This window comes from Mesitornis unicolor, unplaced genomic scaffold (genome assembly GCF_000695765.1).
Source record: "Mesitornis unicolor isolate BGI_N332 unplaced genomic scaffold, ASM69576v1 scaffold20204, whole genome shotgun sequence".
In the NCBI taxonomy this organism is placed as follows: Eukaryota; Metazoa; Chordata; class Aves; order Mesitornithiformes; family Mesitornithidae; genus Mesitornis; species Mesitornis unicolor.
Genome location: NW_010181038.1, coordinates 51,504 through 63,831, shown reverse-complemented (window position 1 = coordinate 63,831; position 12,328 = coordinate 51,504). Strand labels below are relative to the sequence as shown.

The 12,328-nt window shown below is 40.3% G+C and overlaps 1 protein-coding gene across 1 annotated transcript in view; it reads right to left on the bottom strand.

Annotated features, from left to right (window-relative positions):
* Window positions 1-807: 807 nt before the first annotated feature.
* PTPN13 (protein tyrosine phosphatase, non-receptor type 13 (APO-1/CD95 (Fas)-associated phosphatase)) overlaps window positions 808-12,328 on the bottom strand; it is a gene marked incomplete at both ends in the record, with an annotated part of 51,859 nt that continues 40,338 nt past the window's right edge. The window contains 11 exons of the mRNA XM_010183300.1: window positions 808-875; window positions 2,600-2,670; window positions 3,387-3,597; window positions 3,701-3,872; window positions 4,759-4,917; window positions 5,714-5,888; window positions 6,101-6,462; window positions 9,226-9,324; window positions 9,414-9,628; window positions 10,580-10,742; window positions 11,652-11,737. Coding sequence (XP_010181602.1) covers window positions 808-875; window positions 2,600-2,670; window positions 3,387-3,597; window positions 3,701-3,872; window positions 4,759-4,917; window positions 5,714-5,888; window positions 6,101-6,462; window positions 9,226-9,324; window positions 9,414-9,628; window positions 10,580-10,742; window positions 11,652-11,737 — 1,781 coding nt within the window. The remainder of the gene's footprint in view (window positions 876-2,599; window positions 2,671-3,386; window positions 3,598-3,700; window positions 3,873-4,758; window positions 4,918-5,713; window positions 5,889-6,100; window positions 6,463-9,225; window positions 9,325-9,413; window positions 9,629-10,579; window positions 10,743-11,651; window positions 11,738-12,328) is intronic.

Genomic DNA, 12,328 nt, shown 5'->3' with positions numbered 1-12,328 from the left:
GGGGTTTGGCAAGCTCATTTGCCACCTCTTTCAATGTTCTTGGATGAATTCCACCTGGCCCCATGGATTTTTGTGTGTTTAATTGACCTAGCAGGTCCTCAACCAACTCCTCATGTATTACGGGAGCTTTATTCTGCTCCCATAATACATGAGGAAAAGAAGTAAAAGAAGTGTCAAGGGAGGCGATTCTGTCCCTCTACTCTGCTCTGTTGAGACCCCACCTGGAGTACTGCGCCCAGTTCTTGTGCCCCCAAAACAAGAAGAATGTGGACATGTTAGAACAGTCCAGAGGAGGGCCACAAAGATGATCAAAGGGCTGGAGCACCTCTCCTATGAAGACAGGCTGCGAGAGTTGAGGCTATTCAGCCTGGAGAAGAGCAGACTCTGGGGTGGCATTATAGCAGTCTTCCAGTATCTGAAGGAGGCCTACAAGAAAACTGGAGAGGGACTGTTTACAAGGACAGGTAGTGATAGAGTGAGGGGTAATAGTTTCAAACTGGAAGAGGGGAGATTTAGATTGGGCATTAGAAAGAAATTCTTTACTGTGAGGGTGGTGAGACACTGGCACAGGTTGCCCAGGGAAGTTGTGGATGCCCCCTCCCTGGAAGTGTCCCAGGCCAGGTTGAACAGGGCTTTGGGCAACCTGGTCTAGTGGGAGGTGTCCCTGCCCACAGCAGCAGGTCAGAACTAGATGATCTTTTAAGGTTCCTTCCAACTGTAACCATTCTTTGATTCTATGATTCCAATTTATTTATTTTAGAATGTATGTAAAGTAGATCTTTTTCTCTGATTAACGATAATACTTACAATAGAGGAGGGCCCATAAGCATCAGTAGTCTTTTCCGTTTTATCACCAGAATCACTACAGGAACAGCCTAAACAAAAGAGGAGAAAAAACAACTGCACAGCAACTTTTTCACAGAAATAAAATTAGCTCCCATAACTTATTTTTATGAAATATACAAATTTTTTAATATTATGTTACTTAAACGAGTAACAGTTCTGTCTGATTACTGGGCACTGCCCAACTTATGTCGGACAAACTATACTTTATAATGGCTTTCTGAATGTTTTATTCAATGGGATCAGAGAACATGAATTGCAATACAAGTAACCAAGTCTAAGCAAAAAGAAATGTTGATAAATAGCTTTACAACATACAGTGGAAACACGTGCACCTTTGGGAAACAAAGCACCACTCCCTTTCCCTTGAAATGTACAAAATACAACCCTGCAAACATCTGTCACCAACTTTTTTTTTAATATTTATTTTAAACATCATCTGACATCTGGGTCCTTATTCAAAGATACATTTTCCCTTCTTGGTATATAAAAGAGCGATATTACGATATTAAAGAACACTGCCTACTATCCTAGCCATCCCATTACTAGTTTAATAAATGAGATCAAATGGAACCAGCAGATGCTATATACCTAGCTACTAGTGACATTCTGGATTTCCTATACATTACGCTTTTACAAGCAAAGAAACTTGTAGATGAAGGTTAAGAGTAACATTATATCTTGTTGTGCACCTATGCATGACAAGTTATCTATAGGAGGGGAGTTTTAAGTGAGGGCTTCCAAGATTCAGTTACATTACTATCTTGACTAAGTTTTTTGAAACAAAATGTGTAGCACACTTGTAAAATAGGTGACCAAACTTACTAAATTGTAAGAGTTGCAATAATTTTGTAAGACAAGATCAATACTCAAACTTGTCTAGATACATTAAAGGAGGTGTGAATAACACTATGATGAATCAAGACAAATACAAAGTAACAAATTTGAAAGAAAAAATAAATGCTTAAGATGGTACGTAACCACATAAGCAGCTGTTCTGCACAGAAACAAATGCAGGTGGTAAAGATCCCAAGTCTAAGTGAATGAACAAGGCACTATTTTGCAAAGGGAAGTTAATACATTGAGTAAAATTAACAGGAATGCTGTCTACACAACTCTGGAAATAATTATTCCTGTCTGCTTGGCACTAGTGAGCCTAATCCAATGCTGTGCATGTGGCCAGAAGCACCACACTTGAAGAGGAAAACAGCCAGATGAAAACAAACCAGAGAGGAGCAATTTGGGCTCCTTTGACCTTGAAAAATAGAACCACCAATGAGAGACCCGAGGGCTTTTCAAAATCAGTATTTTTATGCCTGGTCGGAAAATTATTATTATTGTTGTGTTGTTGTTACCATCATCATCATCATCCAACTGATTTTTTTTTAACTCCTTGAAAGACTTAGGCTTGATATTAGAAAGAATTTCTAAACTAAAAGAGAAATGGAATCATAAAAACACCTCTGGAAGTATTTAAGAGATATGTAGACATGGTGCTTAGGAACATGATTTAGTGGTGGACTCATTCTTAAATGTCTTTTCCAACCTAAATAATTCTATGATAGAGAGACTATTGTTGAATCTTTTAGTGGAGCTTTTAAAAGAAAGATCAAGGAAACACCAGCTGGAGCTGAGCTCTGTACATGGAGTTCTAGTGCAGCCTTGGACTAGGATGGTGTCTTGAAACTCATATCAGTTCCTTCATTTTTATAAACAAGTGCATTTCACTTGCAATAAGTAAGCAAGCAAATCTTACCATTAGCTTTCATTGGCGATGGATTTGAGCTATCGAGGCTTCTGGATTTTGGAAGTACTGGATGACCATCTCTATGAAAAGAAAAGTTTACAGAACTATTTATTAAAAAAATAAATCATTATAATAGTATGTATTTACATCAATATCTGATGATCAGTAAAACTGCTAATCATGCTTTCTATTACAACAGTTCTGGAATACTTAAAAAATTCAATGAGAAACATTAAGAATGGCTGGAAGACTTTAAAAATGAAGGAAATGTTTCTGTTCCAGGTAAGTATTAAACCAGAGTAATCTGGGAGATTACTGCTGTATTGCTGTAAAAGAATCAGTGAAAAAACCAGTGGTGTGCTAGGATCTGTGCCATAGAGTTCTGATATTCATTGGTGTGCTGGGACATCCATGTGACAGCAGAACTATTTAAGCACAAAACATTTAATCTCCTTTTCATGATTACAGAACTCTCAGTAGCAGTTACAAGAAAAATTTAATTGCATTAAAATAACCTATGTGATATTTTGAAAACTGTATTTTTGAACACTTCATAGCTGGACACAGCCTTGTCTTCCCAAGGAACACAAGCAACAGTTAGTACCCTTTAGCTGCACTAAAGCACAAAAACTGTGAATGTAACAGACTTTTTTTGTGGCATCAGTCCTAAATGACATGCCACCTAGTACCGCTCTAGTGAACTAATTGTTATATGAGGAATATGTTTTATCCTACATTCACACAATCATGTGAGAAAAACAAAACATACAGGGAATCACTTGCTTCTAAAGCATACCTGGTTGCTTTAAGCACTACTTTAGGAAGGGATGTTTCCAGCATTCTTCTGGCTTCTTTCAGAGTCATTCCCTGTGTGCTTACTCCATTAATGTAATGGATAATATCTAGGGCATGGAGACTCTCCTCTCTGGCAGCAACCGACCTGGGGATAATGTCACTAATATACACAACTTGATAAAGGCTATCATGACCTCCTGATAACAACAAACCTTTATGGGGAAAAATAAAAAGAAAAAAAGGATCAAGTTCCTTCTTTGTAACTGAACGGAAAAATTTCACATTAGAGGAAAAAGTGGTATACTTCTCCTTTACCTAGCTCCTCCTCATGGCACGTTAGAGTAATATCAGGCATTAAGTGAGGCAACACCGGCATCTTGGGTAACTCCAAAACACGACCTAGCACCAATCTGACAGTTTTTGGGGCAGCGCGGAGAAAGTTTACTGCATCGGTATGACTCATGGTAGTGACATCAATGTCATTAACCTGCAATGATAAAAGCAACAGATACCTCCTTGTTAATTTCCAAGTAAAACAGTTAGCATTACTGTGGAACCAATTACTACTGTTCCTATTGTTGACACTGACATTAAAGGACAAAACAATAGATGCTTTATCCACAACTGTTGCAGTTCATCTACTTACCCAAGGAGACAGAACACATACATGTAGCTGAACTTTTGCAAGTGAAGAAACAAGTTTACAGTCTGAATGTCAAAATATTAAACAAAATGAAGAGCTATATTATTTTACTGTTCTTATTTAAAAAATCGGAAAGCTGTAACTTCAAAAGTCTGACTCACAACCTAATCCAATTTGACTTTTATTTGCCTCACTTTATTGTTTTAATAGTATTCACCAGTGCTTCAGTGCCCTGATCTAACAATGATTCACATACGTGCTCCATGTAATGCCCTTTGTCACTATTGCTCACAGTCCCTGTAAGCTCAAATGCAAGTTTTCAGTCAATCAGAAACTAATACTATAATGATGAACATCTGTAATACACAATACATTCCTAGTAAACTCTTCTGCAGCAAATCACTTAAAATTTATTTCCTAACAATATGCTGGCCATACATTTATTTGACCAACAACTTCTCTCTTTAAACCATTTTTTGCTATCAAGAATAGTGGCTCCCCACATGGCTAGCTATGGGACATGTAACTCCTTTCAGCGATCTTCACATGTTTTCATATTTGTATTGCGTTTGTCTAAGTATTATCAAGTTACATCTCTCAGAACATGCATGCCTTTGTTCCTTAACCACATTTACTTTGGCTCACTGCAGAGTTTTGTTGGTTTTTTTTGTTTTACTCAAAGTTATCCTTCTCATGCAGTCCCTGTATCTGGAAATGTTAATTCTCTCACTTTTATAAGACGGTCTCCAGGTCGCAGTCTCCCATCACTTTTGGCAGGATCCTGAACAATGTCATGAATGTAGCAGCCAACGTTATCATTACCTTTGGTCACTGTAAAACCCAGACTACCCTTTTCTGACTTTGCCATGGTGACTTGGAGCTCTGCTTCCTAGGGGAAGAAAACAGCACTTTACAGCACAAACAGAAACAATTTGAATGCTTCACTGAATTTAAGACAGTTAGAAATAGACAACTGATTTATTTTTTGGTTTAAGTGGAACACAAGCCTGGACAGTACTGAGACATATGTCTTAGCAGGCTCAGTTTAGCTGCGTCAAGTAAACACCTCTAATAAATTCAGACAGGCTACTGTTTTGCATGGAGCTAACCTTGGGCCAAAGGCTTACGATCTAAACAAAACTGTGAAGGCATATGCCAAAACCAACACCTTATTTTACCCTAAACTAGCTGCCATATCTAAAAAGGCTCCATATTTTTTCAAATAAGACAACACAACAGGAATTATTCAACCGAAAAAGGTAAGTGAACGTATTTTCCTACAATGAGATACAATACCATTTAAGCTTTGTCTGAGTACATGCTTTAGAGACAGGTGAATATTTAATGCCAAGTTTACCAGGCTGAAATGACATATGAAATAAACACACACACACACATCTACCTGCATACACATGGATGTCTCCATGTTCACAGAGGATAATACATCAACTCCTCAAAGGCCCAGACAGAAAATGCCTGCAGACATTTGTATGAGCAGCCACAGTTCAGTGGTTACAAATGGCACACTCCCATGTTAGTGCAAGTAAAACCTACAACTATTCCATTTGTGAATTAATATGCCTAGCTTCTATCCAGTCACTCCCAATACCATGGCTATAACAACTTTCAGCAGGCCACAGCAGCAGGTACATTTATGCTACTGAAAGACAGAAATAATAAATTACTGGCTCATATTCTTCAGCATTTTTTTCCAGCTGGCTGAGTAATGAATCCATTCCTCCCAGGTGTGGAGTCAGCTCCGAAGCAGGAGTAGTGCAACAGTCGTTTATTAAAACAGATGTAGTAACACCAGGAACAGTTCTACAGATTGGGATCAACAGCAAATCCAATGGCAAATCACTACAGATAAACAAGCAAAAAACAAGGATGTACAAAAACCAGCTTGTACAACATGTTGTCACCCATAAATAGATATTTGGGTATGAAATGAAATATTGACTTTATGCAGATCTAAAAAGCTAAACAAAAAAAGTATTTCTATGAACAGGTCTAATAAACTATTTTTGTAAACACTGTCTGCAATATTAAGAGAATCATTATGAACAGCATACCTGTCCTCAAGCTCTGACTTGCTAGGAGCCTCTTGATCAGAATATAAACCGGTAAGAACAGCCTCCTCCTGACCACCATGTGCCTCATACTGACTATGTGCCAGTGTCACAGCTTCATCTGAGGTATGGTACAGGGAAGAATTCCAGCCAGGCCCCACCTGTGTTGGGTGGTCTGTCACCTCCTCATCACCACTCCTGCTGCTGTCACTGTAGCTGTCTCTTCTGGAAGGAGATTTTAGCCTTTTCTTGCTCAGATCAGTAGTTTCATTTTCATCTGAGCTGTCACCATGTTCTCCACTTGATAGACCAGAAACTTCTCTGCTAATAACTGGAAATACTTGTTGGGGTGAATGGATGGGTGTCTACAGAGAGCAAGAACATTTAACTAATCAAACACAAGCTTTGATGACAGAAAATAGTTGCAAAGACTGCATAAATTTACCAAAATCAATTAGGCAGTGGCTCCTTCCATTTAGCTTGTTGCCTAAACTGGGTAAACATATCATAGCACAGTTTCAGCAAGTTCAGTGCAACTTGGCCAAGACAAAGTGTGCGAAACTTTGAATCATATACTGCTAAAAACCTGCAAATTCATCTAAGGAAAACAAATACACTCCTGGCTTTAGCCTCAAAAAGCCTACTGACAGATGCCTTTAAGCTATGCTCAGCAGCCATTTAGGCAATTACCATGAAATCCCTTGCAGCCACAACGCACTGCTGACACAGTGCAACTAAAGTCAAACTAATCTCATGCAGGAAACAGGGAAGCTTTCAAACAAAAAGCTACATAACAGACTACAAAAACTATGGTAATCTGCACCAGATAGAGACTGTTGAACTAAGTTATTAACTCCCATGAGAATGAAGAACAGTTTTGTCAGTAATCACATATACCCAAGAATGAAGTCAGCAAGCAAACATGCAAAGTTTAAAAGCTTCATTTATAGTTTTAAGGCCAAATTCTTGTGATCATGAACACACCGATCTCTGATAATGTTATAAACAAAAATTGCAATTTGCTTATTGATTTTTTCTTTTAATATATGTGCTGTATTATCGAAGTTATTCCCTACTACAAATAGGTTCATTACAAGACTAGTTATTTGTATTATGAGTTTGTTCAGTTGCATATCTCTAACTTCCCTTGAATTTGTACATTTAAGTTTCTGTCATCAGACTTGAATTTTTTTATTGTTTGAAAATGTTATTTTAATAACTTTAATTGAAGACTTTTTTCCATTACTTTTTACAACTTCTTGTATTATGCAAAGCCTACTTTTCAAACTCCCCACTAGAATCTCTTTTGCTGAAACACATTTAATTTTCACTTCTCCCAGGTATCCTAAAATGGCCTTCTGTTATTTTTATTTACTTACTGGAACTTGGAGAGAAGGAGACTGAGGGGTGACCTCATTAATGTTTATAAATTTATAAAGGGCGAGTGTCTGGAGGATGGACCAAGCTCCTCTCAGTGACAGCCAATGACAGGACAAGGGGCAATGGGAGCAAGCTGGAGCATAGGAGGTTCCATGTAAACATGAGGAAAAACTTTTTTACTGTGAGGGTGACAGAGCACTGGAACAGGCTGCCCAGAGAGGCTGCGGAGTCTCCTTCTCTGGAGACATTCAAGACCCGCCTGGACGTGTTTCTGTGTGACCTAGTCTAGGTGATCCTGCTCTGGCAGGTGGGTTGGACTGGATGATCTTCAGAGACCCCTTCTGACTCCTAGCATTCTGTGATTCTGTAACCATTTTGAAAATACTCTTTGGGGCACCTCTAACTTCCAGTAAGTAAACATGGCAATCTTTTCCCTGGTTTTACATGCACCAAAACCAGACAAATTGGCGTTTCATAGAGTATTCTTCAGATATGCTACAGAAATATCTAATTTCTAGTTGAGTTCAACTTCAAACCACTGGGCTACAAAGAAAACGCCATCTCAGAAACAGTGTATTAAGCCAATCTCCAATGTCTTAATCCACAAACCCCCGCCCAAAAACCCCAAAAAACTCTCTAAAGGCCTGCAAAGGCTGGCACGGTTTGATATCTTTGTTGATGACATGGACAGTGTGATCCAGTGCACCCTCAGCAAGTTTGTTGACAACATGAAGCTCTATGAGACCTAGGCAGGTTGAAGAGGTGGGTCCATGCCAGTCTCATGAAGTGCAATAAGGCCAAGTACAAGGTCCTGCACATGGATTGGGGCAAACCCAAGCACACACACAGGTTGAGTGGGGAATGGATTGAGAACAGCCCTGAGGAGCGGGACTTGGGGGCACTGGTTGATGAGAAGTTCAACAGGAGCTGGCAATGTGCACTTGCAGCCCAGAAGGCCAACTGCATCCTGGGCTGCATCAAAAGAAGTGTGGCCAGCAGGGCGAAGGAGGTGATTCTGCCCCTCTACTCTGCTATGATCAGACCCCACCTAGAGTACTGCATCCAGTTCTGGGGTCTCCAACAAAAAAAGGACATTGAGGTGTTGGAGCGGGTCCAGAGGAGGGCCACAAAGATGATCAGAGGGCTGGAGCATCTCTCCTATGAGGTCAGGCTAAGAGAGTTGGGGTTGTTCAGCCTAGAGAAGAGAAGGCTCCAAGGAGGCCTTACAACAGTCTTCCAGTTCCTGAAGAGAGCCTACAAGAAAGCTGGAGAGGGACTGTTTACAAGGGCATGTAGTAATAGGACAAGAGGTAATGGTTTCAAACTGAAAGAGGGGAGATTTACATTAGGTATTAGGAAAAAATTCTTTACTGTGAGGGTGGTGAGACACTGGCACAGGTTGCCCTGGGAAGCTGTGGATGCCCCCTCCCTGGAAGTGTTCAAGGCCAGGTAAGATGTGGCTTTGAGCAACCTGGTCTAGTGGGAGGTGTCCCTGCCCATGGCAGGGGGGTTAGACTGGATGATCTTTAAGGTCTCTTCCAACCCAAACCATTCTAAGATTCTATGATTCTTTTCACATTTCCGCAAAATTCTTAGTACAGTCCTGAAGGATTTACCACAGGAACCGTGTTTCTGTGAGGATCTTTCCATCCACATCTTGCATTTAACTACTAATCCACCTGCCAGACTGAATAAATGAACCTTCAAATAGTAATTAAAAAAATAAAATCCTATGCCATACACCTTACCAATAAAGAAGGATCCATGTCTGGTAGTATTCCAGGTGGTGGACGACAAAGAAGAAGAGAGACTTCTGGAGATGTTCCCCTCAGAGCAGAGATTACTTCCTATGGACACAGTGGGATTCGTTATTAGGCACAGACCACCAAGATTTGCAGGACTACCACAGCACGAGTTTCATTACTAAGATACAAACCTGCTGGGATAAACCCTTCAGTGATGCCCCATTCACTTTCAGAATGACGTCCCCAATTTCTATTTGCCCACTTTCTGCAGCAGGCTGCCCAGGGAAGAGCTTTTTCACCCTCACAATAGTTGAACTCAGTTGCTCAGGGGTAAGGTTATCTTCACGGCAGAAACTGAACCCAAGGCCTGAGCTATTCTTCAGCAGCTTCACCTCAAATGTGTTCTCTGTAAAAGAAATAATAACTGATCATTTCTTACAGCACACTGGCCATTAAACCAAGCAGCTGGCACTCTTACTGCAGGCATGACAGTACATGCTCTTCCTGCCATAGGGTCCTGCATAACTTGCACTTTACCGAACACCAGGGTTATCTAAAAGTTCCCTCCAAGTCAGAGGACAAAAGGCTGATCATGACTTCTCAGTCTGCTGGCTTGCCTTGATAACATCCACACTACACAGAAAACCAAGGTATCTCCAAAATATTGTTTCCCCAGGAAATCTGTTAAGATGCTTGTTAAAGCACAAAGGGATGACCTTTCTGGCCACTGATGAGACACTAGTGAGAGCAGCAAATAGAGCTCCTGGCAGACAGGATAAATCCCATGCAGGAAGACCAAAAGCTATCTGCAGTGGTTTGCCCATCTGGGTAGGCTTCTCTCGCCTTTTCACAGGTCTCCAGCAAGAGAGGCCAAAACATGCCAACCTCTAGTCAGCTACACAAATCCCTCTTCTCCTCTCTTCAGCCAGTTTGTGATGTCTTCTCTCACCTAGACAGAAACAGCAAGACCTACAGGAGCACTCATTTATATATGAATGTGTTAACCTCCCCCTGACAATCCTCCTTAGCAGTACCAGAGACAGCAGCACTCCTTTTACTCCAGCCTTGCTACAGCCCAGGCCTGAAAGGCTGGTGAAACTGGGAAACAACAAGGAACAGTGAGAGTACAAACAGTTAACAGCCACCAAATAAAGTTACCAAAGTTGTGAAAGGAAATCTTAAAAACAAATGAAACAGCACAAAAAAGGAAAAAACTGCATTATATGCAGGGACTTGGTATAGATTCCCACAGCTCTGTCTCCCATCTGCCTTCTATTCTACAGAAGTTATGATGAAAAATATTATAAAAACTAACAGATGCTTTGGAAGTTCAGACAATTTTCCAGCATGACCCCACCTGCAGTGACAAAGCTGTAATCTTTGGCATTTGTAGTTTTTGTCACTGGTTTCTCCTGTGGCTCACATTGTCCCACCTGATTTGGAGGTGTACATTGTGGTGTTAGTGGAGCATGAACCTTGGCCATTGAAAGCTGCCCTTTTTCCAACAGCAGATGCACCACCTAAAGAGATGAAAAATTCTCCAGTTAACTGTCAGCAGTCATGGAGATAGCACAATCTAGAGTGTGTGTATCTATCTATCTATCTATCTATCTATCTATCTATCTATCTATCTATCTTCTTAACTTGTCAGGTTCCTAAGTTTTATAGCAGCAAACTTTATGGACACCTCCCTTCCTCATACATCATACATTTGCTCCTTATTTTAAGGGCTGTAAGTGACAACCTCCAAAATAAACTAATGGATTTGTGAGATACTTGTCAACATAGTGTAACAAAAGTGGGGTTTTTTTCCAGTAAGGCTGTGAGGGGTTTAAGAAGTGTCAACGTGTCATTTTCACATATAGGGAACATAGTTAAAAGCATTTTATAAAATGATTACAAATAGCAGTCCTTAGCAGCTCTGGAGGTGCACATTCACTGGCTATTTTCAGGCATGCATGTACTTCCACATATGAAGCAGATGCTGTAAATAGCACTATTAAATGAGGAGACACCACTGACAGAGTCAAGCAATATCCAAAACGCCAAGTCTCAAGCAAAGCTACCATCACAGCACACAAACACAACTTCATATATGGAGCCCTTTTTTCTCCAGTGGTTCAGATTCAGGACCCGTCTGTAGCATGTGACAGCTGCTTTCCCATCCATGCACCTGGGTTTTCTTCCTACGAGACCCAGGCACAAGGAGACAAGGACAATTCCATGCAGACTTCTCACCTACACACAGAGCCAGAGTTTCACTGGGGTGGGCAGTGAGACTCAAGGCCCAGAAAGCATATGATTCTAGGAAAGCACATCTAAACCAACCAGGACACTGGGGAGAATTCCAGCCTTCAGGTTACTTTACCTCTTTTCACTCATGATTAGCTGGTTTACTACAGACAGGAGTAGAAACAGCAGCTGCTTACCTGCCCAGTGTTTCTCAGCATTTCAACAGCGTGCTTATGAGTAGCACCTTCCAAACTAATCCCATTGACAGAGAGCACACGGTCACCTACAAGTGATTAATAGTTTAAGAAAAAGTAGGCAGAACATCATCTATAAAATAAAATATTTATGTTTCAGATAACAAGGACAGTTATTAGAGTAAATTCTCCCTCCCCTTCATACTCTCGAGTCAAGGAGAGAACTTTGCAACTGAACTATTCTGGGATAACTCTATGTCAAAGCTAGTGTTAATTCTCAGAATGATGATCTGCCACAAAGTTCAGACTCCTTATTAAAAGCAAGTTTTAGTCTACAGTGGGAATTCTCACTTCAGCAAAGAATGTGGCTTGGCTTACAAACAAGAAAAGCAGTAACAATTACAGTGATTTTCTGTATCAAGTTGCCCAGCATGCCAAGCAAGAAGGCCACAAATAATACAAACCCCTCTCTTTCCATGGCTGGAACAGAGAAGTGTTCTCCATCAACACAGGCTGCATTAGAAAAAAATAATTCCTGCAGCCTTTCTCCTATTTTTCCACTCCACAGTCTCAGAAGTTTTCTGTTTATTCTGCAGTTGTTATACACTTTTTTTTCAAATCTTCACTTACTGAATTATCAAGGCAATATTTAAAATTACAACTGCAAATGTAGTAGCTTA